At 41.3% G+C, this 27,361-nt stretch overlaps 1 protein-coding gene across 2 annotated transcripts in view; it reads right to left on the bottom strand.

Annotated features, from left to right (window-relative positions):
• BMPER (BMP binding endothelial regulator) overlaps positions 1-27,361 on the bottom strand; it is a 145,535-nt gene that overhangs the window by 88,830 nt on the left and 29,344 nt on the right. For both annotated transcript variants that reach the window (XM_083863580.1, XM_083863581.1), the window contains 3 exons: positions 22,056-22,138; positions 20,448-20,538; positions 19,195-19,277 (listed from right to left, as the gene is read on the bottom strand). In XM_083863580.1, coding sequence (XP_083719706.1) covers positions 19,195-19,277; positions 20,448-20,538; positions 22,056-22,138 — 257 coding nt within the window. The remainder of the gene's footprint in view (positions 1-19,194; positions 19,278-20,447; positions 20,539-22,055; positions 22,139-27,361) is intronic.

Raw genomic sequence — 27,361 nt, 5'->3', positions numbered from 1 at the left:
CAATTTCATCCTCTACCCAAATGTGAAACACTTGCTTAGGAAGGGCTCCTCTTCAAAGCTAAATGAAATCTTCTCTGTATTATCCCTCCTATCCATAGCCCTCTCAAACTTTCTTAATTAATTTTACTGCTGGTTTCAAAGAGCACTCCAAGTTGGCTCAAATCCCTTTGGATTGCATATCAGCATTAGAAACAGGAGATGTATTACTATTCTCCCTTTTTCTTTTTCCTCCCTTCTTTCTAAGAGGAAGCAAGGAAGGATAATCAGTCACGTTATCATTCTAGAGAATGAGGCCATTATTGCATCTGAGGCAAACTCTGGACTCCTTATGTAATTTTTACATACACTTCTAACTTGATAGATGGTAATTGTGCTTTTTCTTTTTCCTTTTCTTTTTTTTTCTTTGTTTTTATTTTGGCAAATTCTAACAAACTCAGTCTATTCCATAATAATCTCATTAAATCAAGACAAGTCTGAATTATGTTTCCTTTTTTTTTTTCCTGTTTTCCTGCTTTACATGACTTCAGCACCAATTATAATGCCATGATGCTCTCCTCTTCCCTCTCTGTGCTGGAGCCAGCCTCAGCTGAGTCCTCTCTCCTTGATGCCACAATGGACCTTGTTTACTTTCACTCAGCTGCTTGTTCCCCAGAGTCAAGTTAGGCAGGATGGCTAGACAGCTTCAAGGAGGTGGCCAGAACCTCTAAGTTTAGTTAGAAAAATGCTTTCCCTGTACACAGCACAATTCTGTTGAGAACCTCCAATGCCTACAGCAATGAACCACGAGCTGGTAACCTTCTGCCCACTCTTTTCCAGGAGGCACCTATCCATTCTGCTGGAGGGGAGGCTGAGTGTAGGGGAGTTTGGATCATGCTTTGCTCAGGTAAGAATTCACATCAAACACTGCAAGCAAAATTAGCCTCTCCAAGGCCCTATCACTACAAAGTCATCCATACTCAGTGCTGGGCCAGCTTGGGATTTTCATTCCAGTTTTGCTTTGAGTGATGGAAGTAAGGAATAAGAACTGAATTTTAATCTTACAGGGAGACCTAAAAACAGGAAATAAATTGGAGAAGCCAGGAGAAGCCCTGAGTGAGATTCATTACCTGAACACAGCCTCCACCAATTCAGAAATGTAAGGCCTATGAAGATGGTATAAAGCATTGACCTCATTCCTGACCAACACAAGAGAAGAGATAAGCAAGAATAAGGATTGCAGTTGTGATTCTAAGACCATCAGCTGATGGTTGCCTTCCAGATCTTACCATTGCCAGCTGGAGGATATCCCATATTCAGAGGTTTGCCAAGTCTATCAACTTCAAGAAAAGGTGGTCAGGTTATCTCAAGCCACCTATACCAGCTGCTTGAGCTTTTGCAGCTGATTTTGCCTATTTAGCAAGTGCTTTCTGGCTCCCTTCCCCTGGAAGAACTCAGGAGACAGGAATGTATGCAAGATGGGAATATCGAGCATCTGGGGATGGTAACATTTTAACCAGCACAGCTGCTGGCAAAGTGAACATCTGTCTGCTGCCCAGGTCTCTTTTCACAAAGAAAATCCCACAAGCTCATCTGCATACTATACAAGTATCTGCTCCCTCACTAAGTGCTTTGGCCATAGTTAAGGTTGCCCACAGTGTAAATTAGCCCATGCAATTGGTTTGTGTTACCTAACGTGAGTATATTGCAGCATCAAGCACACTAACTTTTTTTTATTGCAAATTTTGTGTAAATGAGCCAGAAAAGAACCTGAGAGGATACAACACCTAGGAGAATATTCTGTATGACTTTAGCATGACCAGTACTGCATACATGTTGGATAATAACAATGTGCTTACCTCAAACTACTTCTTTTCTAAAAAACATAACACCTGGTTTGGTTCTTAAAGCCTCAAGGTGTTATCCACCCAGTATTTAACTAAGTTATCCATCAGCTGTCCCACACATAGCCAAAGCCATTGTTTACAAACTGTCTGGGGCGCACTCTGAAGCACAGTGGAAGATCTGGAAGCCCCTTAGATGGAGCTAACTGTGTCATGTACAGCCTGTATCATGCAGAGGGAAGCACTACCACAATTAAAGGATGTTGGTTAAGACACAGAGAATTCTAGAATTTGGAAATTCAAAGCCCTAGAGCAGATCTTGAGTGTCATATCAATCCCACCTGAGGATGCACACCATGTTACAGAAAGAACAATGTCAGGTGGAAGGGAAACACCACCCAGTGCTTATCACGAATCCTTCTGGCCTGGAATTACCCTATTCTTATGCCTCCCAGGCACTGCTGGCTTCACCCAGCATGAAATCACCACTAACCTGTGTCTCACAGAAGTTTATTTTGCTCCCAGGTGCAATCAATTCTTATTTTACTCCAACTCACACATTCCTACTGGTGATGGCTTTAGGCTCTCCTAGTCTCATGACATCAAGGAGATAGTCTCTTGCTCTCATTAGCCAACAAAGTTTTCAAACATCTGTGTCTGGGGAGGGAATTCCTGCCTGAGAACATAAGAAGCCACTTCTCTCTCTGGCTGCTTCACTGTGACTTCTATCAAATCCTATTCAGCTCTCCAAGTAAATGGACTTCTGCCTGTTCACCTCCTGCCTCTCCTCCAGCTCAGTCCAGCATAGCCTGGGGCAACTCTCAGTTCCCTTTCCACCACTGCAAATTACACAGAAATTGCATGCTTTCTATCAACAGAGAAAGATGAACACATTTGTGCTCTGTTTTTTCCATGCTTGGCTAAATACACCTCTGCCATTGTTCCTAATGGTCTGAATTGCAGGAGGAGCAGCAGGCAAAAATAAGTAACTATTCTTTCACCAAATTTTTCAGTATAATAATTCGTCCTTCTAATACATTTCCTGTGTTTTGAGAATTTTCCACGTTTCAGGGGAAGGTAAATAAATCCTGCAACTCACATGAGTGTTCTATTTTTGACAGTTCTCAAGGATATCAGATTAATGGACGATGTTCAGTACCATGAAAATACTGTGTGAGGAAAGGGAAAAGCCATGCTTCCTGGGAAAATGCATAAAATGTTCCAGCTTGAAATGTATTTTGCTGCTCTCCTGCTGGCTCTTTGCCTGCCTTCAAGTGGGGAGAAAGGATAAGGTGTGAAGCCAGATCAAGCTTTCTCTTTTGTCTCCAACAGGACAAGCCACAACCAAGGAAAGAGCATTGTGAATAAGTCCTGCATACAGATGCTTTTCAAGAAAGCAGGACAGGCAGTCCCAGTGGAAGATGAGCTCATACTTAAGCTTGGCTGGCCAAATGCCCATTTCCCCCAGAAGTGTTACTAGGGATATAGCTGTAGCTGAGTCATATGGACCTTCCCCACTTCCCAAAATTTTTCATCATTAGAGCTATCACTGAAGTAACACAAAATCATTTATCCCATTTGTAAAAGCTATAAACAATGTGTTCCATCAGCCACAGTTAAACTCAAAGTTCATACAGAACTTCTAATCCTGCTCCTTCAACATGAGGCAATGCTCTGCTCACAGGATGCAAGCTCCCTGAACTTGTCATGTTTGTCCAGTTTTCATTTGTAGCTATTTAATGCTAGTCCAACATCTGCATGTCACATTCTCTCCTTAGAAGAAAAAGTGCTTTTCAAAGCATGCCATATGCTTGAATTTTCTCAGTTATTGCTAGTTACCAAAGACACTTTTTCCTCTCCTTGTTCTTGGAATGTCATCTCTGCAGGTGACCCAGGAAGGTGCTCACCACCATGCTCTGGCTATGCTGCAGTAGCTCATTGGAAAGCTGGTAATTACTAAAAGCATCCTAATATCCCAGTTAAGGGGACACAGTAAATATGTGCCACACCAGTCAGAAGCAACCTTACCAGCAGGAGAAAAAAGGGTTAAGAGAGTGTGTGTACTGAAAGCACAGGCTATAGCAGTGGTAGAGCAAAAAAACGTAACTCAAATGCATGATTAAACGTTTAGTAAATAACAAATTACCTCCTTCATTTGCCCCAACGTTTCAGGCACCTTTTCTATTTCTGAATCAAGCCAGTCTCTCTCTGCATCCTGAAGAGACCCTGTAGCTTCTATAGCATGGGACAGCATTGGCCTCCTCCTCTCCATCTTCCACTGTGCTCTCTCAGGGGAGTGGGATGGCCTAGAGCCAAACCCATGGCATTTCTTCTAACTATATCAAAATGCCTTTGACCCTCTGATTTTGCTTACTGCATGATGGAGTTCTATTTAATGCTACAAAGATGAAGTCAACCTGGCCTATCCAAGGGTTTGTGATTGATAGCTTTATTATGCTTTTTAATCACCACATTCCCAGCCTCAGCATCTCTTACAGTCAACTGAAGAAACTGTGATAAAACCTGACATATTGTATTAGGATGAATATTAAATTAACACCTCCTTATAGGAACTGCAGGAGAAAAGACACACACCCAGATGAACCATTCTTCTGCCTCAATCTGTCGATCCTTACATCTGAACAAGCAGAGGATTCAGATATACAAAGCAGCTAAACAAGTTATTGTAGCAGCAGGCACAATGGAAAGCTGTCCATAAGAGTCCTAGTGAACACAAAGACACTGGCTAAATAGCCAAGGTATTTCTTTTTGAATATTCAATTGTGAGTGAGTTGGTGATGACTCAAGCAACTGCTTGTCTCCCTGAGAAAAGTCAAGCAACACAGCAGCCAGAGCTGCCCCTAGAGAAATTGATGTGGGTGCTTCTTCCCAGGATTAGCAAGGCATTCTCTACTGGAGTGAAAAGGAAAGAAAGGAAAGAGAAAAAGGGAAAAAAAGTCTACATTTTATTCTACATGTCTGCTACACCATCCCCAAGCCCTTCACTTCAGAGAAGAGGGAAATAAAATGTGAATGGGAATCATTAGGGCATAGACCACTTCTCCTCCTAAAATATAACAGTACTTTGGACAGGCACTCCTAATTGCTTACTTTATGGGGTGGATCCTCCTACTAACTCACTTGAGAGAACAAGAGGAGTAAGTGTCTTCTGGCACTGCTTCCCCTTAAGTCTAACAGAGGAAGGCCCATCACCAAGAAACCATTTTCTGTTTTCCAGGTGGTTACAAATGCCTCCCATTCCTTAAATCCTTGCCAGCCTTGCAAAAATGGAAGTATTATCGAGTTTAAGGTTGCATTTTAAATTTGTCCCCTACACGGTGACTTCAGCGGCAATGTGAATGCTGACCAGCTGACCCGCCCACTGACCAGCCACCACCTCCTAAGTTGAGCCCTCTGCCCAGTAACCCACTCATCCCATGCTGTTTTTAGCTTGTTTCCCTGTGCAGGCACATCTTACCCATCAAATTAGCCCAAGAGAAGGTATGTCAATTGTGGATAACCCTGCAGCAAAGCTGTTGTATCCTGTTAACTGCTGCAAGGAGGCAGAGAGGCTGCAGCTGCCCCTTGGGAGTCTGCATGTGTGGAAAGGCATTTCAGAGCTCTTTACACATTGTGAGTTAATGACTGGTGATTACATTTATCTTCATTCTGATAATAAATAACAACGCCAACTTAGCACTTGCAGCTGACCAGACTTCAACTCAATACTGCCTTCCTCCCCAGCAGAGCACAACTGTTCAGGTTTCATTCATTTGTATTCTCCTACAATTTTAATTAGGCTGAAAACCAAAAGCCATAAGTCAATGCATTTTATTCCAGTATTGCCAGTTTTTAATCAATCTGTATATGCAAAAGTTTCCTTCAAAAACTGCACTGTCACCAGAAATCAAATCCAGCAATTTTACCCTGCTGACCTGAGTTTCATTACCAGAGAAATGACGATGGGGAGACGCAAAAGCAGAGAACAGGAGCGCTCATAAAAGGCCTCACTAGCACAAATACACACACAGAGGAACACCACCAGCTGGGAAGTCAGCTCATACAGAAAAAAAAGGGTCAAGTACTTTCAGGTTCTAGGGAATTATATTTAAATCAGGGTTTCACTGCCTGCAGAAACAGGGCTGCTGGAATCTCTGAACACGGCTCCTATTAAACACCTGTTACTAATTGCCCAGTTAGTCATAGTTGGCCATTTCTCTGCTTAGGAGCTGCTGAACTCAAGGGCAGCCCAGCAGGCTGTTGTAGCACCTCACAGTGCATTTCTACTGGTCAGTTATTGTCACAAGGGGTAACTGCTCCTTCTTTATCACTCAGTATCAGATTTGTGTCCCTTGCCAGGAGCACAGCTCCCTGTGCAGCTGGGAAAGGCAGGCACCCCTGGGCCGGGCTGGGCCGGGCCGGGTGGAAGGCTGGGTTCAATCTCTCCACTCCCCACAAGGATGGCCCAGGGACCCCTGGGCAGCTCCACCAGGCCCAGGGGGATAATTTGGTGTCTGTTTGCCCCGTCGGGTGTCTCCCTGCTGTTTGGTTATGGATGCCAGGCACACCACTGTGCCATGTGTGCCCCGGCTCAGGCTGAGGCGTGACCGAGGTGACCCTGCCGAGTCCTTGCAGGATCAACATCACCCATCTTAACGAGCCACTCTTCACCCAACAGGCTTCGCCTCTCTGACCACCTTCTCACTTCATGGCTCCTGGTCTTTTTCACAAAATGCGCCATCCCAAGCAGGTTTCCATGTTGTTTTGTGAGGCGGCCCCTTGGAAAAGCGCCGGGACGGCGGAGCGGGGCTTTGTCCTCCCGAGGCCAGCAGGTGGCGCTAGGCAACAGCGCTGCCACCCCTCACGCCCGGCGGGTCCGGGGCCGCGCCCGGCAGCGCCGCCTGGTGGCGGGGCGGGAACGCGCACCCAGGCACAGAGGGGCGCGGGGATCCCACGGGAATCCCACGGGACACGGGGATCCAGGGACATGGGGATCCAGGGACATGGGGACCTCTGGGGACACGTGTCCAAGGACACCAAGGGCCGTGCGCACGTGGGCACAGGCAGAGGGACCCACACACACTCTCCTTTCCCATGCCACTGAGGGTGTTCCAAAAAAGAGCAAGAGAACAAAAGAACAATAAAAGAACGAAAGAACAAACAAACAAAAGAATTATTTTTTTTTAATGCCCTCTTCCCCACCACTCCCCTCCCCCCCATTCATATCCCTTTTTCTCAATATGGCAAAGCAATCCATTTACATGAAACTTTCCATTTGGCCTCCAAGCCTTTATGCGGGATGTTAAGGTAAGGCTTGCCAGTATTTGCTCTTGAGTATCAAAACAGTAAGTTACAAATGCAGGACTCAATCTGTCTCTCGGTTAGCACTACTGAAATGAACCTAATTAAACCAGGAAATCACGGGTTGTGCGGGATTATACAAAAAACAGTTTGTTTTTCAAAATTTAGAGATAGCACATAGTCATCTCCAAAGACAGCAGTCTGCTGTTATGACAGCACTAGCAATAGGTGATAAAATTATGCCATGGACATAATTAATTCCTGATTTTTATCCAACCCAGCTCCTAGATTCCATTTTTATGAACAAAGTTATCTCAATTTTATCATGGAAAACCACATTCTTTTAAATATTTGTAACTTTTTACGTTCAGCATTGTTTAATTCAGATAAAAGGCGGAGACGTGGAGTCTAAATGAAATTTGGTTTAAAAGGATTAGAAGAAACTTCTCTAAGTGTCAGCATGTCAAAGCCAGTGCTGTTGAGACTTTCTCACTTGAGAATGAGGTGGTGGAATTCAGCACTGTCTTATTTGAAGACATGCAGATTTTGGAGCCAAATTCAAAACTAAGAGCACTATCATAAGTTATCATGTTTGAAAATTTCTATCCTATTTCTTTTCATTGCTCTCCTTCCTGTACTGAAATGCTGAAACCCTGAATGCTAAAAAAAAAAAACTCCAGTAACTTCATTTCTGTCAACAGACTGCAAAGAAACATCTTGATAATATTTCATAGGGCTGACACATTCTCATTCTGGTATTATGGCTGTTGGAGACAAATTGTCAAACTCCTACACATTTTCAACATATTGGTTCTGATTTATTAAACCAGTAATTTTGAAAGCTATTATAGAAGACTAGATTTTATCCAAATTCCTGTTCAGCACTGGGGAAATGAGAAAGAAGGGTTTAGTACATTTCATATTATACACTATCCAGAGATTATGTGCTTAAATAATTTTTAATTAATAGTATTAAATTGTTATTTATTCTGTAGTTGAACCACAAATATGTTTGTTGGCATTCCAGATATGAATGTTTCAGGCTATTCTGACTAGGCATGTGTGGTATGCTATGTTTTATTTTAGTTTTTCTTCTGTGGGCAAGTGTCATCCCTAGGAGAAATCTGCTATTTGATATGAACTTGAAATGAGATTTTAGAATTATTTTTATGATACTGACTTAAGGCACCTATTCCCATCATGACTGGTTTACTTTGTTTGCAAGAGCACAAATACCTTATAAATCCTGTATATCAGAAATTATTAATTCCTTTTTTGCCTTTGCTTTCATCTGCCCACTTCCAGGATATATCTTATGCATGCTTCCCCACCTTAATAATTGTAAATATTTAGGAAAAGATAGACTTCAAAATGAAGGAGAGATGAAGGATTTTTGTGGGGAGCTGGAAATTATAGATTTTAATCTCTGTACCGTCTGGATACCTCTGGGTTTTCATGGGCAAGGTAGCACCTTTGCTTTCTGTAGCAGCACCAGGGTGCCAGCCAGTTTGAGCCCTGCTTGCTCCCTTAGGGCACTGTCTGCTTTGCACATTATTTTGCAACCCCCACATCATGAAGGACAAAATTCCCTAGGCATGACTTGGCTCCCTTCTGCTAAACCTTGTTACATACTGAGAAGGGAACATCCTCTCTGGTTGGAACCCACTGCCCTACAAGAAAAATCAGACAAGGAATCAAAAATGTATTATAATCGGAGTATACCAGGCTACACACTGAAGTCTGAAGAGCAGTATTAGGGAATAAAAGCAAGTCAAATCCAAGTCTACTTTGGGAACTTTGCCACCTTTCCATAAGTTTGAAGAAAGCCTGAGATAAAGAATTTCCCAGAGACTGTCAGCAATGAGAGGCACACGGATAAGATATTTAGAAATAGAAACAAGCATTCATTACGAAAACTGCAAAACAGTACCTTTGGTCATATTAAAAGTACCATTAGATATATTAACAGTATCCTCCTTAGCCTCTTATATGACTCAGAGAAACACTGCAAATTACTGTTCTCAGGAGAATGACAGCAAATGTGTTACACAGGTTGATGATACTTCTGTTGATGTACAAGTGTGTTTCTTCTCTCTCCATCCTCAAACTAACCCGTAACTCACTCCTCATTCTACATAATCACTTGCTGTTACCTCTGCTCCGCTGAATACTCAGGAAGCGAAAATGTGTCCTCCAAATACCACAAATGCTAAAGCTTCAAGGAATGGCAATTTGAACATGGAGTAAAACCCCACAGCCCATACTTCAGGAGGCAGAGCTATTACTGCAGACCACAAGGAATGTAACACCACCACGAGGAAAGAAAATGCCTCCCTGGCTTGGTTTCCACCAGGTGTCAACTTTTATGGGCTGTTTTCCCACTTAGCTACTTTATAAAATGCTCACAAAGTTAGAATCAGGCTCACAGTCAAAAAGACAAAGTCACAGTAGCAGATGCTGTGCAAGTACTACTGATAAGAGATTTTACATGTGCCTGTCAACTACAAAAAGCAGTGGAGAGTAGAAGATATAATAAATGTAGGATTTTCCCTCCCCGCATCATCCCAGACATACACATACTTGCTTAAGTGCAGCACTAAAAAACCTAAATGGGGAAGGAATGGTAATTGCAGGAACCTTTGGGAATTTGAAAAACTGACCTCAAAAGACAGGGAGCAGGGCAGTTCAGCTGGCTGCTGAAAGAATAAATAGTACATCAACAACTGAGACTGCTAGGGAGAACTGCTATTCAGCTGCATCCAGGAGAAGGAAAGTTATGCTGCCCCTAGGAGAGAGGGCAGAGAACAGACTGAGCACTGAAAAGCAGAAAATCCTTACACTTCTTGCAGTTAATTATTTTCACATGCATTAACTCATTTTCAATTTTTTGTTGAGCATATTGAAAATCTGGGTGCAAGGCAGAGTGTAGTAAAAGGAGCAAGACTCTCTTCATTGTTATGCTCTCAGAGTTGAGACTGGCTCTGTTTTTTCCTGTGAAGAAGGATTCTATTGGCAAAGGCACATTAGCTTCTGTCCTACTCTCAGAAAATTCCTGGTGCTGTGTTCTGGAGAGGAAAAAGAAGAAAAAGAAAAGGAATCTTACAAAGCACGCAAGCTACTCAAATCTTTTTGGGTTCCAATGCCTCAAACATGAGATCTGAGTCTGGAAATCTGGTCTTTCAATTGCATCAACTCTGACACCCAAGTAGGGGCAATAAATTTCCATGCCAATGATTTTAGCACAAAATAACAAGTAATGCCAGTAACTCCAGTTTAAGAAAAAAACCAAAAAACAGCACTTGCACACACACACACACACACACACATCTGCTTTCTGTAGAAAATCTCGATGCTTCGTTACAAAGCTTCTGGCAGGGAGCTGAAAACTTCTTGGGTTTTCAATGAACCTTGGAGTTGTTAAGTTTAATGGTGTTCTAGTCATGTTTGGGACAGAAGTTTAGGTACCGTGGGAGTGGAACTTCCTGGAAGAAAGCTAAGACATTCAGGCAATTTCTATGGCTAGAGCTAGAAAGCATTTTTAAGGCATCACCTTTCATATTCAGGCACCCACACCGGAAGCTGGGTGTTTACGTCCCACTCCTGACCCTTTGCTGCCTGCAAGGATTTCTGCAACTTTGCTTCACATTGATGTACCCACAGCAGAGTGCCAAGGATGTTGATAGCTTGGCAGCTAGTCACATTCTATTTCTGACAGGTTAAACCAGAGGGAGTAAATCACTGTCATGTCTCAAAGCACTCTTTTTTTTTTTCCTTTTCTGTTTCCCATGTCTATTTTGACAGCCAATGAATTATTCTGCCTATTCTGCTCTCAGCCTAACAGGATGCACTGTATGAAAAAGTTACAGCCTGTCACAGTCCTGAAAATAATTTGCTGGGTATCATTTTACTCCCCTTGACTATCCAATGTGTTTGTCTCCAATCACTAAATAAGGCAAAAGCAGTAATTATTTTTGCTAACATTTAACAAGTTGATGGAATCCAAGGAGCTTTTTTAGCTATCCTTTCGATGCAACTGGTTTGTTTTTAAAAATGTTAATTTACCACATTTCCCAGCTGGAGACTAGTTTATCAGTTAGAGTTGGAAACTTACTCCCTTATCAACACAAAATGCTTCAAGGACAGAAAACAAAAACAATGCTGTAGGATGCAGTAGAAAGAGCAAGGGGAATTTAGGCAGTGATAGTAAGTCAAAATGGAATTCAGCAACCACTTGAGAGCTCAACAGCAAATCAAGCTTATTGATTCCACGTTTCACTTTACGTCTTCTGCAAAATATATTAAATATGACCAATGTCAACAACAACAACATGATTAACTAAAATAATTCAATACCCAAAGTGATACAAGGAGAGATTTAAGAAAGAGGGGTGGAAAATCACAGAATTTCAGAAGATTCTGAGTTGGAAGGAACACACAAGGATAATTGAGTCCAGCTCTAAAGTGAATATCCCATAGAGGAATCAAACCCACAACCTTGGTGATATTAGCACCATGCTCTAGCCAAGTGAGCTAATATTAATTTTCTTTCAAAACTAGGTTGCATAAGGTCTTGAGCAACCTGGTCTAGTGGGAGGGGAGGTGGGACTGAATGACCTTTAAAGTCTATTCTAACCCCCTAACATTCTGTGATTCTATGATAAAACCTAAAGGCCCACATGTAATATATCATCTCCAATACTTTATTTTTTGCTAATGAAAATCAGAGAGAGGAAAACAAGTAGGTGTTACACAGTTAATTAAGTTCTTGTGTAAATTCATTTACCAGGATTGTGTATATTAAACCATCCTGTCTAAGGCTGTGTGCAAGTTTAAAATCATTAACTATTGTAATCTGATAACAAGCCCAAACCTGCAACATCCAAGTTTATTTAAACTGAAAGGATGACAAACATGAAAGCCAAGCACTCCTACTCTTTTCAGCCTTTCCTTCATTGTACCACCAGCCAAAAGGGTCTTGGACTCTCCATAAAATGTTTGGCAAACAAAGGCCTTGTTAATTGACAAGCTATTGCTTTTACTGCTTCCTACCACAATTTGTGGGAATCTTTTAGACCCAAATCAATTTGCACACAAGCGTTCCCATGAGATGCCACACGCATTCCCATTTGAAGCCACTTACAAGAAGTGCTACAGCCTCTCTCATGAAACCTTTGTCTTCACTGGGCACTTCTAGAACCACGTGCAACCCTTTCATCCCCTGATGGACAGCAGCTTCCTTTTTACTTGTTTGTTTGCTTACTTTAACCAGGTTCTTTGTTTTCTGCCATCTCAGTGCTTTGTTTTTACTCTAAGATAGATCCTTGCCTTTGCAAGGAGTGAGTTAAAGCAGAGATGTTTGCAGTCCTCATTGCACCCCAATGCCAATAAAAAATAGTCCCCTCATCAGAAGCTGCCTGTTAACAGCTCTCCTTTATTGCTAAAGCTCAGTGTAGTTAATTCTTCTTTGTCAGTAAGAATAATCAATCTCAGCCTGTTAATTAGGAGAAGTTTAAGAGGGGACGGACACCTGACAGCATAAGCTCTGTTCCTTTTCTGTGAGGAACAACAGCAATCTGCACTTGTGGTATAAACCCTTATTATCACCATTTAAAAGTGGTCAGACTGCATTATTGTTTTCTTTATATTCTTTAGGAATGCAAAACTCACCCTGCTTTGTGTACTTATTTCCTTTAAATGACAAGAAGTCCTGGACACTTTTTCTCTGTTCTGCAATGCCCCGTTCAGGAGTATTCAGTATTCGGAATTGTTAATCAGCGTTCATTTGGGCCATTCAGATACCCAAGAGGCTTTAAGTCTTTCATGGCTTCTAGTATCGCTTAATTCATTCATTACCACAATACCATCTTTGATCATAAAACTGGAAAGACAGTCTAAACAAGAGCTTTATATACAGCACCTTCCTCCAACTTCTCAGCATTTCCACTCTCCTTTTCTAATAGGAAAGATTCCCCACAGAAATCTGCTGAATCACGCTTTCTTCACGTTCTTTTTCTACTTTTTTTTTTTGTCAGGAACAGAATACATGTCCTTAGAATATAAAGCACAACAGGCACTCATCTTCTTCTGCTGTCCACACATGTCATCCCAGAAATAGTAACTGGACAGTGCTACCTGTATGAAACAATGGACAAGGAAGAACAGCTGGAGGCAGACTCCTCTGACTGCACAGCCAGAGAACAGGGGACCATGCTGAAACATGGAAGGCAAATTTGAGCTGAACCCTGAAGAGTAGGAGGGGCAGGAAAAAAGGCTCCAAGGAAGGAAGGGATATGAGAAAGAGGGTGTGTGTCATCCTTAAAGAGTAATCTAGACCTTCGGGGTGCTGCTCAATGGGAATGCACCCAAACACGGCACAGTCTCTCGCTGCATAGAAAGACTCATTTGATCCTCACCAAAATTAAAAGTATGATGAAGGGTTTCTGCAGCCTGAGCTGGGAACGCACTCTGAGTAGGTGAGCTAGGAAGCTCTGCAGATAGGAGAGATGTAGGATGAAAGTCAAATATCCACAGAGGGAGGAAATGAGACCTTGACACAGAAAAATGCTTCCCAAATTCTAAGATCTGAAGTGCTTATGGATAAAAGTTATTTACACTGAATAACTTCACTGAATCATGCCCACTTGCACTGCTATACCACAGTTTACTTCTATTTCAAAAAAAATTGTGAATAGTTTTTATTTTTAACTTTGCTTCTTGACTCTTATTAAAAGAATTTTTAACTTTTCCTTAGAGACAAGTTTTTTGAGAGAAATCAGAAAAAAATATTAAAAATGGCTATGCGTGTTGATAAAAGAAAAAACACACCGTTTTTTAACCTTTTCTTTTTAAATGTCCATTTTTTTTAAACACTGGTATGTCCAAAATTAAAGGAATTTAATATTTTTGACATGGCCCAGGTAGTGTACAATCCCCATGAACGTAGGTATACTTTTTGAAGCCTGAAGAAAATCAGATAAAGAAAATATAAATAACAGAAGAATGCCTATGTCTCCATGCTGCACTATTTTTCTCGCTGAAGTTCAGCACATACCAAGTCCTTGGTCTTCCACACCCACCTCCACAATGACACTTCACCTACCTGCAGGAGTGGGGTTTTTTTTAGGCTATTGGGAAAGCCAAACTCTCTAGCCTTGCAAAAAAAATCTGCAAACAAAATTATGGGGTGTCCCCAGAGAGACACAGTGACCAGCGCTCCACATCCCATTTCTGAGCACTCCGTGGTCTCCATTTGCATCCACACATAAACCAAGCACATTTCTAATGTCACTTTGAAGATGTGAACACTGCTCCTACCAAAAGACCAACTCATTGCTTTTCCACCCCTCACTCAGAGACAACTCCTTGTCTCTGTTTCTTAGCCCCAGAGTAAGGGCAGACAGTGTCTGATGCCGTTTGGAGCTGAATCAAAGCAGCTGAAGTACATGGAAATTTGGGGAGATCAGCATTTGGCACTGCACTAAGGATGGAAATTTGAATTTGAATTATCCTCAGCCTTCACTGAGGATACATTTAATTGCGCGTTTCCCTGAGTTTCCCAGTAGACCGGCGTACCTCCCCCACTGTCTTTTGTGGTGGGAATGTATTCCAGCAGCTCCCAATATCAGTTAAAGCCAAGCCTTTAAAGCAGTATCAGGGTGCTTAATCACACAGCTGACTGCAGGGGCAGGATCGGTCTTGGCTATCTTCAGCCATCTCTGAGGCCAGGAGCTGGGTAGGCTCCCCCTCTAGTTAGTGCAGGAAGATAAGCATCTGCAGAGAGTAATCCATCCCACCTCTCTCTCTGAATTAACTGAAGAGGAGCCCAGATAAGTAGTTCAGATCAGACATATTACTTCTGAATAGCTGCAGCTAGACAAGATTAATTCCACCCTCAGCATCCGAAACACTTACATATGTAGTTTCTCATTACTTATCACAGCTGAAACGTCTGTTACTCATTGATTTAGAAACAGATTCTGCCGTTGTGATTTCCTTTTCTTTGTGCAAAACTTTTATTATTCAGTACTTCTATCCTAGCACTCAGGAATATAAGTGACAAGACATTTCCTGCACACACACACCCACAAGTGCACCTGCAGCCCAGTAGCTGGGCACATCTTGAACCCCTCTGAGCAGTGGTTTAAAAGCCCCCGATGATACAAAGGAGATTGAGCAGAGGACTTATTTTTGATTCAGCTCGCCAAGAACCTTAAATCCCTGTGCTCTTGTGTTTTATTTGTTCCAAATCATTTTGGAAGAGCAGCTAAGAGGACAGCATCGCTTTTGTGAAACACTATTGTTCAGGGACCAAACACACACAACCACCCTGCTGATGGTCATCCCCGGGACATCTCTCTCTGCAGGACAAACAGACAGCGCAACCTTTCCCACTCACAGCTCTCAACCACCGCAGCAATGCCCTAACCCAAGCTCCATTTCCCAAGCAGGTCTGCTTCCCTTCTCCCTGCAGGGGTGTGGAGCGAGGCTCCCAGCGTGGCGCAGCCTCGCACGGCCGCATGCCTCACATGCCGGAACGCGCAGCGCCCACGGTCTGGGTAACAGCGCTCAAAGCACTCAAAAGGGGCTACTTATGAGTTTGGATACTACCACCTAAAGATAAGCTTCTCCATGGTTACCGCTCTCACGCAAGGTCACTTTCCTGCCAAGCCTCCTCTACTCCCTCTCTGGCTCTGTCTCCTTCCCCCTCCACAATTTTTTCTTTTTTTTTTTTTTTCCCAAACGTGCTACATCAAAGGAGAAAATGAAAACATTTACGATAATCACAGTCTGACTATTTTAATGCAGGCTGTAGGAAAGGAAACATGTAAGCCAAGTGCTCTAACTGTGCAAGCAGAAACACACTCTCGACCTCATAAAACTAGTATCTGAGAAATAACACTTGATTAAAGAAACCAGTCCTTCATTTAAGTAGGTGCTTATGGTAGGGAAAACAGCCAGGGTTTCTCTAGAAGAGGCCACTGGCCTATCACGAAAAGCAGGAACAGGCCAGACAGATGAATTATTGCGAGACAGCTGGGTTTCAGCCGGGGTGCGAGGAGATCCCTATTATCCCATCCACCTTTCCTACACAAATGCCTCTCCCCAGAGAAACTGAGTCATTAAAAGCCAGCCCGTTCACTCCTGACAGGCAATATGCATTGAGTGAGAGGTGATACATTCTCATTTTCAGCAAGAAATCTTAGTCGCCCCAAGGAGCAGCTCACTTAGGAGAGCGGTAATGGAATACAGGGCCTTTCATCTCCGCCTCGCCGCCACGAGCACAGCCTGGCTCAGGAACAACCCAAAAGTTATTAGTTAATGGCTTGTTTCGCTGACCTCCATGAAATGAGACTGGTGGGTTAGGTCTGGTTTTCAGTAGATGATAGCTAAGACCACAAGTGGTGTTAAACAGGAACCATAATAATGAGTTGAGCATCAGGCAGTTAAGGACCGAGTGGATTGCCCTGGTGTAGCCATGCCTGCTTTCTCTGCCCTTCAGGGCCATGGAACACATTGAAAGCCCTCCAACTGGCCAGCCTGCTCCACCAAGATGGGGACCCTCAGCTCCCAAGATCCCAGTCTTATCCTCATTTGCACAAACAATGTGTTAAAAACAAATAAACAAACAACGACCATCTCACATTCTTTGGGTACTCAGTAGTATCTAGTAAATACCATTTGGAGCTGATAATACCACAAGCCTGAACTACTAAAGTGCTGTCCCAAAATGTGTTCCCACAGTCCAGATCTGAAGATGTGTACTTACTTACGGGTGCATCATTTTGCAACAATAAAAATACTTCATTTAAGTAATTCCTCATTTTAATACATTTAGTGACTGCAGATCAATCCTACATCTCTCCAGAAAAACAAACCACAGCCATCCCTCTTCACTTTCTTCCTGTTCAATGGCATCTGCAGTCCCAAGTTTGAGCTACCCCTGGGACAGTGACAGGCTGTGGAATCCAAAATCATCCATCATCTGAAGAGCTTGCTCCCAAGAAATGCAGAATTCACCCTGAAATAAGAGCAGCTGGAATCCTTATACACCTATCTTCAAAATACCTTAGCAAAAGTTTGCACTACTTCCTATGCCAAGTTTCCACAAAAGACTGAAATCCCAGAAGAAATCTAACTTGGGCTGAAGAGTTTCCCTCCATCTGTTAAAGCCTGCACAAATTACAGTGCATCACACACAAGCCTGTTTCCATCACTTGCATGACTAGATAGGTATCTTCAAATAAGACATCCATCCACCAACTGCTTAGATAAGAGATTCACTGAGGACCCAGTCCCAAAAGGGAATGGATGCAAAGCAGGCAGCAAACTGCTGTCACAGCCCTGAGGATGCTCTCTTTATTTACTTCAAATTTAAATCACAGGAATTGGCTCCATTTCTGGGGGAAACAGGTAAGAGGGTAAAAAAGGCTCTGCAGAGAGAGGGAAGGGAGGTCTGGTGTGGCTTACACATAGATGGCATTTCTTTAGCTGTCAGAAAGATTCAGACTGAGAGCTGACACTTTATACAGATGTCATTAACATCCCAAACAATCATGCTGTCCTTTCTGGAAGGGATAGTTAAGTGACTTTAAACTTCTTACTCTCAATAGTTGATGCATTTCCTTCTCTAACCAAGAGATTGGTAACTCTCAAGGTCAGACTTCTAGATGTGACCCTTTATTCCTCCATTTCTTTACACTGCTCTCCCCAAATATCTCCCTCCAATGCTCTTCTCAGCACAGAAGCTTTTGATAGAGAACAAAGGAAAGTTGATCAAGGAGATGTTGGCACACCAATAGCTGGGCAATAGACAATATCTGTACAGAACTTACAAAAGAGCAAAGCAGAACCCACATGTTCCACAGACTTCTCCACAGACTTCTGCACCATTCAGAACTGCCTTACCCTGAGGAACATAACTAAAGACAACCGGAGTGTAAAGCTACTGCTTTACAGCTGAAGTTGAAGTGAGAGGAGGAGTACAGAGGGAGTTCTCAGCCTGGGACTGAAGGCATTCAGCAGAGCAGGAGCCCAGGGCATATATCAGTGTGACACATGTGACAGCATGTTTTCATTATTACAGGATTAAAACTTAAAAAAAAAAAAATTACCTGAGCACCCTGATCTCCACAGGAGCAGTGATTACTTAGTGTAAATTAATTTTCCAGATTACTAGGGTTTTTTCCCCACAGAACAGTTCAAGTACTCTGCAACAGCTTCATTAAATGTGTGTATATGTGTAAAGATATATTATTTTTGAAGTCTGTCTTTCTCTCCTCCTTTTTTATTTTATGATGCAGGAGAACAGTATCTGGTACTGACTAATTTCTTGGCATTCTGGTGAAATGTAAAGCCTTACATATTCTGCTGATAACCAGCCCACAAATTGCAACAAAAGCAGAGATTTGAACTTCATGTTTTACTCATCTCACAGATTACAGAAAAGAAGCCAAAGTTATCTGCCCCAACTCATATAGCATTACCTTTTAACTTAATGGAAGTGAAAAAGAAGCCTGCACTCATTACTCGAAGGATGCAGTTATTACTTCCTCTCTATACTGTTACTAGTCAAGAATAAAATCCAGGATATGACCTTTTCATCAAGCGTCAAGCCAAAAATCCACCTGGGACAGCCTCAGGAGGCAACCCTCATTCTTTCACTCAGTAATTCAGAGCTAAGGCCCTTGTTGCATATAGCTGAAAGGAATCCTTGGAAAAGTTTGGCTTAAGGAAGTATCTAAAAAACACTGATCAATAAATGAAGGCAAAAAAGATTTCTGTCTCCTCCTGCATGATCCTGTCACAAAAAAGGCATCACTAATTCACCAGATCAGCCCTCTCCCAAATAACCTGCTCCATCTCATACAGTGAAAGGTCTCAGAAAAGATTATAAACTCAAAATGTGAGTGATAGAATGTATTAATGACATAAATTCTTCAACAGAGACCTGAATTCCAAGAGAAGAAAGCATAATAGTGTTGGATTCCTTATATTTTTTGCTTTGTTATGGCAATAATAATGTGCCTTTTGAAGTTTATACAGGGAGATACAACGCCAAAAGGCAAATACTTACAATACAAGAGCACTTGGTACATTTATTTCCTTCAGGCCTGAATTCTTCTCCTTCATTGTAAAGTCTCCCTTCAAATACACAACCTGGAAAACAGAATTTGAGTAAGTTTAACTCAAGATAGAATGCTGAGTTTTCTCCCTAACACACCCCACTGTACAACAGTATGAGAAGCAAATCATGCCATCCTCTCCGTATAGTACATGGAATTGTTTCAGTTGGAAAAGACTTCCAAGATATCAAATCCAGCCTTTGACTGATTACTAGCTAGTCAAGTAGGCCATGGCACCAAGTGCCACATCCAGTCATTTCTTGAACACCTTCAGGGATAGTGACTCCCACATACTGGGCAGCCCATTACAAGCTGAACAACCCTTTCCATGCTGAAATTCCTCCTGATGTTGTCAGAGGAGACTGAACCTTCCCTGGCACAGCTTGAGAATGTGTCCTCATGTCCTGTGACTGGTTGCCTGGGAAAAGAAACCAATCCCCACCTTGCTACAACTTCCTTTCAGGTAGCTGTAGAGAGACAATCACTTCAGAAGAAAACAAATCACTTCAAAATCCTGAACAAATCCTTGAGAAACCCTACATGTCTTTGAGGGAGGCAGAGGGAGAAGAAAACATCCTTCTACAGCAGATAAATTTGCAAAAATGAAGTCGAGGCGAGGCTAAGTCTCCCATTAGAAGTGCCTTTAAAACAGTTGTTTAGGCTGTTTGCTTCGTAGTAATTCATTCTTACTCCCTGTCTAATAGATATTAGCAGATATTATAACAAATCAAAATATAATAAACCCATTATATCACAACTGGAGCAGTACTTGCCTTCAAAATCTCTGATAAAATCAAATAAACCTAAAAACCATGGTAATTTGCCACTGCATTTCACAAAGGCAACCCATTCTTACTCTTACTTTCAAAAAGTTAATCTCCTTTTTTAAAATTCCTCTTACCCTTCCTCTCCTAACAAAATCATGCTCATCAGTTATGCAAACCCACCTTACAGACCCTCTAAAAAATGACAAACACACCTGTGAATATTAGCACAGGATATTGCCTATGTATCCCTTGGTCTGTATGTCCTCTACTAAAACATATTAAATAAATCTTGTGTCATTTTGTTCATTGTGAGTCACCAGCCCATATTTTGGTAACTTGTCGAATATAACAGACAAGGCCAGAGGCAGCCTCCCAGGTGATGATGGGTGTTATTAGATACACAGTTGTAGAACAGCACCTTAACCATGAAATCTCACCTGGACACACAGGACAACACATTCCCCTGAGTTTGGAAGGGTTTTTGCAATGAACAACACACTGTACTTCTGATTCTACTATCACGCCTTCCTGGAAAAGAAGCAGATTAGACACATTCATTGTTAGCATTGTGGTTGCTTTAACAAGTAAAAATTCACAATTACTGTCAGTAGAATAAAAGCCCAGCACATGCCACAAAGCACTGGGTTTCAAAACTTCTTTTCTTTCTGTACCTGCTGCCTGGTATCAGGATTCAGGTTAATCCACAGTCAAAAGACCCACTTCAGTCTCCCTGACTCCAGACATGGGATTTGCCTTAAAATGCATGAGGCTAAAAAAACCAAGCATCCTCTTAGGGAAAAGAATCCTGCTTTATCAGAAATCCTTAACCTCAGTAATCTGCCATGCAGCTCTGGTGAAAACAGGCCAGACACAAGGCATTCTCCTCCCTCTCCTATTGGAGGAAAATAAACTTAGAAAACAGATGAAAGCATCTTGTTCTGTAGAGGGGAGACGCTTATCTTTGATATTTTGCCTGATAAGTATTAGTAAATTAACATTTCCTGTACTTATTCGAGAAGTCAAGAGTCCTGAACAAACCTGGGTGTAAGTAAGGGTCTACTTTTTTTTCTGCTTACAGCTGTTTGAGGCAAGGCTTTTTTTTTTTTTTTTTTTTTTTTTTTTTTTTTTTTTTTTTTTTAAATGTGCGAATCTAAGGTAAACAGGATCACCCAGTTTTGCATTTAGACGCTGAAACAGGCAATGAAGAACTGACCATTTCACGCAACATACCTAAATTCATGTAGTGAGTTTCTTTTCACTAAGTGCAAGGATACAGAATACTGCTCCAGCATCAGTCATCTCAGTGTATTAATTTTCAAAAAAGAGTTGGTTTCACAGAGCAGAAATATTACAGAAAAAGAAAAAAAAAAAAAACCTTGAAAATCTCTTCTCTTAGTAGAAGCTCTTCATACTCACTAATCTTCTCTTTCCAACTGCCATTCTTAGTAGCTGCCTGAGTGTTACTATTAAAACCAGATCAAACTGTCAGCAAAAATGGCAGACCTATTTGCAGACATAAGCTAAAACTACCTACATAATTAGTTGGTTTGAGCCTGACAAGCAACAATCTTGAAAATGTATGGTTGCAGATAGCCAAACTACCAAAAATACCATTGTGTTAACAGTGCAGGAGCCCAGAAAAAAAGATCTGGTTGTGGGTTTTTCTTCAAGAAAGGTAAAACCCATGGACACATACACACAGAAGTGTCCAATTACTAAAATAATTTCTATCTCACAAAAGGCTTAGAATGCTGAAGAAAAGAGGACTTACTTTAAGGTCAAGACAGCAGGAAACTGCATGGCTGTGTACCTTTCCTTCAGCAAAGTTTGGGTATTGGGGTACTCAAGTAATTTTAAACCTATACTTCTGAATATTTGGTTATAGCTGGCTGCATCTGAGTGGATTTAAATTACTTTAAATGCAAAGCCCATATTGTGCTTTGGGCATAAAATATTTCAGGTTGTTTGGATTGGATAAATGAAGGCTCAGGGCTTCCCGGGAAAAGCTTACAACTCAATTAGCACGATTTTTATGACATCCTTACCTGGCACTGGTATGTAACACAGGGGTTGCTGGGGAGGTGCCATTTCATGGAGCTGTTGTACGTATTTCCTCCAAAACTGCAATCTAGATGACAAGAGAGAATTCCATCAGTTCAGCTGAAGCAAATTTTGTGTGAGGCTACTGCTGAGGATCACAGGGCAGCATCCTAAATGCAACTCAGCCTCTCCCCTGGGCTAACATAAGAGATAGAGCTGGGATGAAAAAGTAGGATTGTGTCCTAGGAGGACTGGCAGCACTGCCCCAGACACTGGCTGCTGATGCCCAGCTGGCCAAACTCCTTACTAACTCTGACTGGTCAAGACAAACCAAAATCCTGACAATTCACTTGAAAATGGATGTCAGTGCTTAGTCTGCAGTCCATTCAGGAACTACTCAGTTACTCAAGCACTGGAATGGGGAGAGGGAGGAAAGGGGGTAAAAGAAGAGCAGGAAGCATTCATCATCTAGCTTGGCCATGCTATCTTCATCCATTAACCAAAGCCCTCGGGAGAGCTCTTCAGCAAGCACAGCTCAGCATAGATGAGCTGACACTGGCAGAGCTCTCCTTTACGGCTTTCCATATTCATGACAGCAGGGATCACCATCCACATGAACTAAACGCCATCAAGTTCTCATGTGTGTGTGGTCAATCTCCATGGGGAGACATTTTGGACTGTCATAGAGTTTGGCTTTATTCGTCTTTGTGTGCTATATGACAACTTGGTTAACAGAAAACAGGTTTGTTTGCCCGTGCACTCGATCAACCCACATTTGTTTTGTGCAAAATTAATTTTCATGGAGCCATAAAGCAAACACCAAAACAAACATTAATTTTCACATTTTTGATTACATGTTCCTACTAGTTTCCCTTCCTTTTTGGTTTTCTCTTTTGCCGTTTTCTGGTATTTTGCAAAAAAAGAAAACCAAAAAATAACACAAAGAAAATAATAAAATAACTCACCAGAGAAGCAAAACCAAAAAATACTTATAAAGTAGAAATATAATATTTGTTTAAAAAGAGTTCGTTTATTAATGCAAAATTGTTTCAACTAAAAAATAATTCTTTGGAGACCTAGAGTGGTTCTGAGAAAAATTTTGGAAATAACATATACCCCATTTTCTGTGGGAAAAATGCCCATTTTCCATTTATTGCTTTTACATTTTTTTCCTAGTATATTTTATTCAAAATTAGCTGGATCAAAGAGCCCATGAAACCAGCAGGAGTTTTGCCAAAGACTTTGAAACACAGCCCTGCACATAGAGCTACAGAATCACAAAGCTACAATCAGTCAAACAATGCCCATGGCACCATTCTGTTTCCACACCCTACCTCAGCAACTACTCTTAAGTCTTTGCTGTGTAGGATGCACTGTCCTGCTTTGGAATACGTTTGATGTCCTTATGAAAATAAAAGCAATTTATCAGCCCCACACCAGTAAATCTTTGAGCGCACTGTAAAAGAAAACTCGAGAGTCAGAGGTCTGAGGTACTCAGGAACTTTAAATCTCCTTAAAATCATTTTGAATTCAACACAAAATTTAAAGGAATTGTGATATATAAAGACCATTTGCAAATGTGTTAACTGCCTCCATTTAAGTTCTTAAACAACAGAAGACTTGTACTTCAGGATTTGCAGTAATCAGAAATTCTTTTTCCAGGATAAATACAAAGCAACATGGGAGAAATTTGTAGATGCTGTGGCCATTTCACTTATCTAAGCTGAAACAGGGTTTTTTTGAAAAAAGATGATCAATGTTCTCAAAGTTGGCTCTGATAATTTCATCTTTGACAAATATTGAAAAGCACAAAGTATACATCTGAGTCTCATATTTTTAAGTAGCAAATCCCCTATGAAATTATTTTGAATAATAAAAAAAATGTTCAGATTCTCAGTGCATTAAATACAGTTCTCTGACCTCTCATATATGCAAGACAACACATCAAGAGAGGAGTGTGAAGCCCTATACTCCTCTTATGCATTTTGAAGTTCCATTCTGAAAAACACTGAGTTAAATCTTGCAGCACAGTCTCACTTACTGCTCACTGAAAACCCTGATGAATGCAGAGCCTATTCAATGTATTTAACATCCCCAAGCTGCTGAAGCCCAGGTCATACTGGTCCCAGTCTGAGAAACAATTTACAAGTGTGCAGGACACTCAACATGGTATGAGCTGTGTTGTTAAATAGCTGTGTCTGTATTTTACCAGAATCAAGAATCAGCGGTTATGTTGGACAACAGCAACTGCAAAATACCTTAAATATTTGCTCAGCAATTATGTTCTTTAATGTAAAATGTTTCCTCTATAAGAAAGCTAATGACCCTGGGCTAATCTGCATGTACAGATGTGCATATTAAGCTGAAATTTTCAGCTCAAGGATTAGTCTGCTTGACAAAGCATGAAGGTGGTGCACTCATACAGTCAGCACTGCTCTTGCTTGACGTGTATATCCAAGCTGTGCTACAAAATCCTCTGCCCTGCAGCACCAGCCACTGTCCCTGTGGAAAGCAGCAAGCGGATGGTATACCAGAAGCAACCATGGTAAGGAGAGTCTGCAGGCACCTAAAGGGAAGTTTAAAAGCAAGAACCAGAATGGAGAAGACTGCAGAAGCACTGGAGCTACTAAGACTGCTCTTGAGCTTTGGCCAGCAGGTTGAACGAGGGAGGCAGAGCAGCACCCATCCAACACCAGTGCGGGGCATGGTGGGAGCTGGATTTCAGCAGATGCTCAGTAGAAGGAGCAGCATTTAGGAAGGGGAGAGTTAGCCAGAATAACAAGCAGCCTCGGGGAGAGATGGGGGAAGGCTGAATGTCAGGCAAAACTGAATGGGGTAAGAAAGGAGTGTTTTACAATCTCTGGATGACGCTTTAACCTGTCTCTGACCACAGGTGTGCCCTGACACTCTGCCCTTTGGACACCCCAGAGCTACACCCACTACTCACTCTTCAAAAGGAAAAAGAAACAAAGCCCACATACCAGCTAGTTTTTCTGAACCTCACTTTCAGTGTACAAATCTCTCAGCTGACACCTGCAAACATATAGCCGGACTTTCCTAGTCCCCTTACTCATACCATGGAAATTTCTGAGCCTCACCTAAATTCATCTGAGTGAAACCTGCTGCATTCTATGTGCCAACTCAGTCAAGCCATTCTGGCTCATCCATGGTTAAAGGTCCACCATATTTGGCCTGGAAAGTAGAAGTCACTGAATATTTTGTGCTCAAAGGCATAAGCAAAGTCCCTGATGTCAATTTCCACAACAGAGTATGATGAAAGATACTTAAAGTTCCTAAAAACCTTTTAAAGCTTTTTTTTTTTTTTTTTCCTCCAAAAGCCCTGTGGAAATAGTATATTAACTTATTTTCTCCATCCACCATTCAAAGGAAGAGCAGGAGAAAATAATAAATCAAGAAAGATCAGAGCTTAGGAGTATCACTTAAACACTATCTACTTACTTCTGCCTGAATACCTACTTAAAAGAAAACTTTAAAAGGGTTAAAGAGGAAGTTTTCAAAAAGGGAACCCAAAAAGCTTGAGAACGCTCTAAAGGAGTATGTGAAAGATTTGACATTAATAAGTAAATTTGATCCTCTCTCATATTCCCCATATGGAAAACCTTCAGGATACCACATATGGAAGGAAGTTAAATATTAGTGGTCTACATCCATTTTAAAAATGCTAAAGTGATTCATATCAGTCAAGCAGTGTGTCCTAATTTTTCAGTCTTTTCTGCTCCTTTCTTTAAAAATAGCTGGTGTTTTATTAATGTAAAATATTAACTCTCAGTAAGTTGTAGGTTTTGTTGCCATTACCTCCTTCAACCCAAATAGTTCAGATAAGTCCTGAATAAACATGCAAGCCTAAAGTTGCTTATCTGAATCTAACCAAACCACTAAATACTTTGAAGTTGGTCAATTGTTGCATATGCAGTAGAAACTAATGGTAATTACCTTCTAGTCACCTCTTAAAGGCAAAATGATCCTCCAGATTTAGTTCTTCTGGCACCAAAAAAAAAAAAAAAAAAAAAAAAAAAAAAAAAAAAAAAAAAAAAAGAAGCCAAAATAGTTAAATAACTTCTAATATAATTATTTAGCTACTTTGTTTCAGTACTGTGCATGCCATACTTGGACACCTTTGTTTCAAATATAATAAACCAACCCTTGGCCAATTTAATTTGAAAGAACAATTTCATTCTAAAACAAGCATCCTCACAGAGAATTGGACTAGAACAACAAAAGAGGCAAATTATAGCAGATTTTTCTATTGGCATGGGGACAAGCTGATGATCAGGAACCTATTTGTCTTTCCAAATCCTACAACTCTGATAAATGATCCTTTTTTTCTTTCTTCTCCAGATACCCACCCATATAACAGTACCATGAAGATAGGGAAATTGACTGTAACAGACAGTTTAGTAGTGCTAAAGCTCAGCCAGTGTCCTCAGGAGTTCATTAAAAAAACAACCCTTTATTACTCAATTTGACATTGCCTAATTAGATTCCAGAAGAAACTCATGCTTATTTTAGTCTAATGAGAATTTTATAGACAAGTCATTTCCTTATTCTCCCAAGAGAAAGTGATAGATTGGTGCACAATAGACTGGCTCCTCATCCCTCATTTCTGCAGCATCTTTCTTCTCCTATTAAGTCTTTTTTTGCTTTCCCTCCACTTTCTGTTTAAAAAACGTAACCTCTCTACTGGCATGGAAAATAAACATCAGGAAAAAGAAAAGAGTCAGAAGACATGTTTTATTTAGCGTTTGATTAATTAATCCTCAGGGAGGGATCCAGGCATGCTAACACTAAATACAAGTTCTAGCCAAAAAAGAGCCAACCCCAAAACGCTAAACAAAAAAATAAAAACCAAAACACCAATAACTTGCACATTCTGCAGTATTTCCCTGGCATGAAATCTGTTAGCCAAAATAAAAGAACTGTGAATCACACATATACCTATTATGAAATATATTTTCACATGTCGTAGTGATGGTGGAGCTATTGACAGCTACCAGAAAATTAAACTTCCTGTTGAGTAACCCTGGTATTCATTTGTCAACACAGAAGCATGAAAATGTATACAAAACCTCCCATGCTTATCAAGTCTAGCTCTAAATAGTGAAAATCCAACTTTCCTCTGTAACCAAGTACAAGCAAACCTATTTGCAGCCGAGCCATGGCAATTGCAATACCCAAGGGATGCACAGGGGCCATATCAAGGCTGCCCAACACAGCAGAGTCAGCAGAGTGAAGAGGCCACGGGGGTGAGCTGTGCTAGGACACTTCACACACACAGCAGCCTATATGCGCT

This window comes from Zosterops lateralis (genome assembly GCF_965231275.1).
Source record: "Zosterops lateralis genome assembly, chromosome: 1".
In the NCBI taxonomy this organism is placed as follows: domain Eukaryota; kingdom Metazoa; phylum Chordata; class Aves; order Passeriformes; family Zosteropidae; genus Zosterops; species Zosterops lateralis.
Note: the sequence above shows the minus strand (reverse complement) of the source record. Positions and strands in the feature narration are given on the sequence as shown.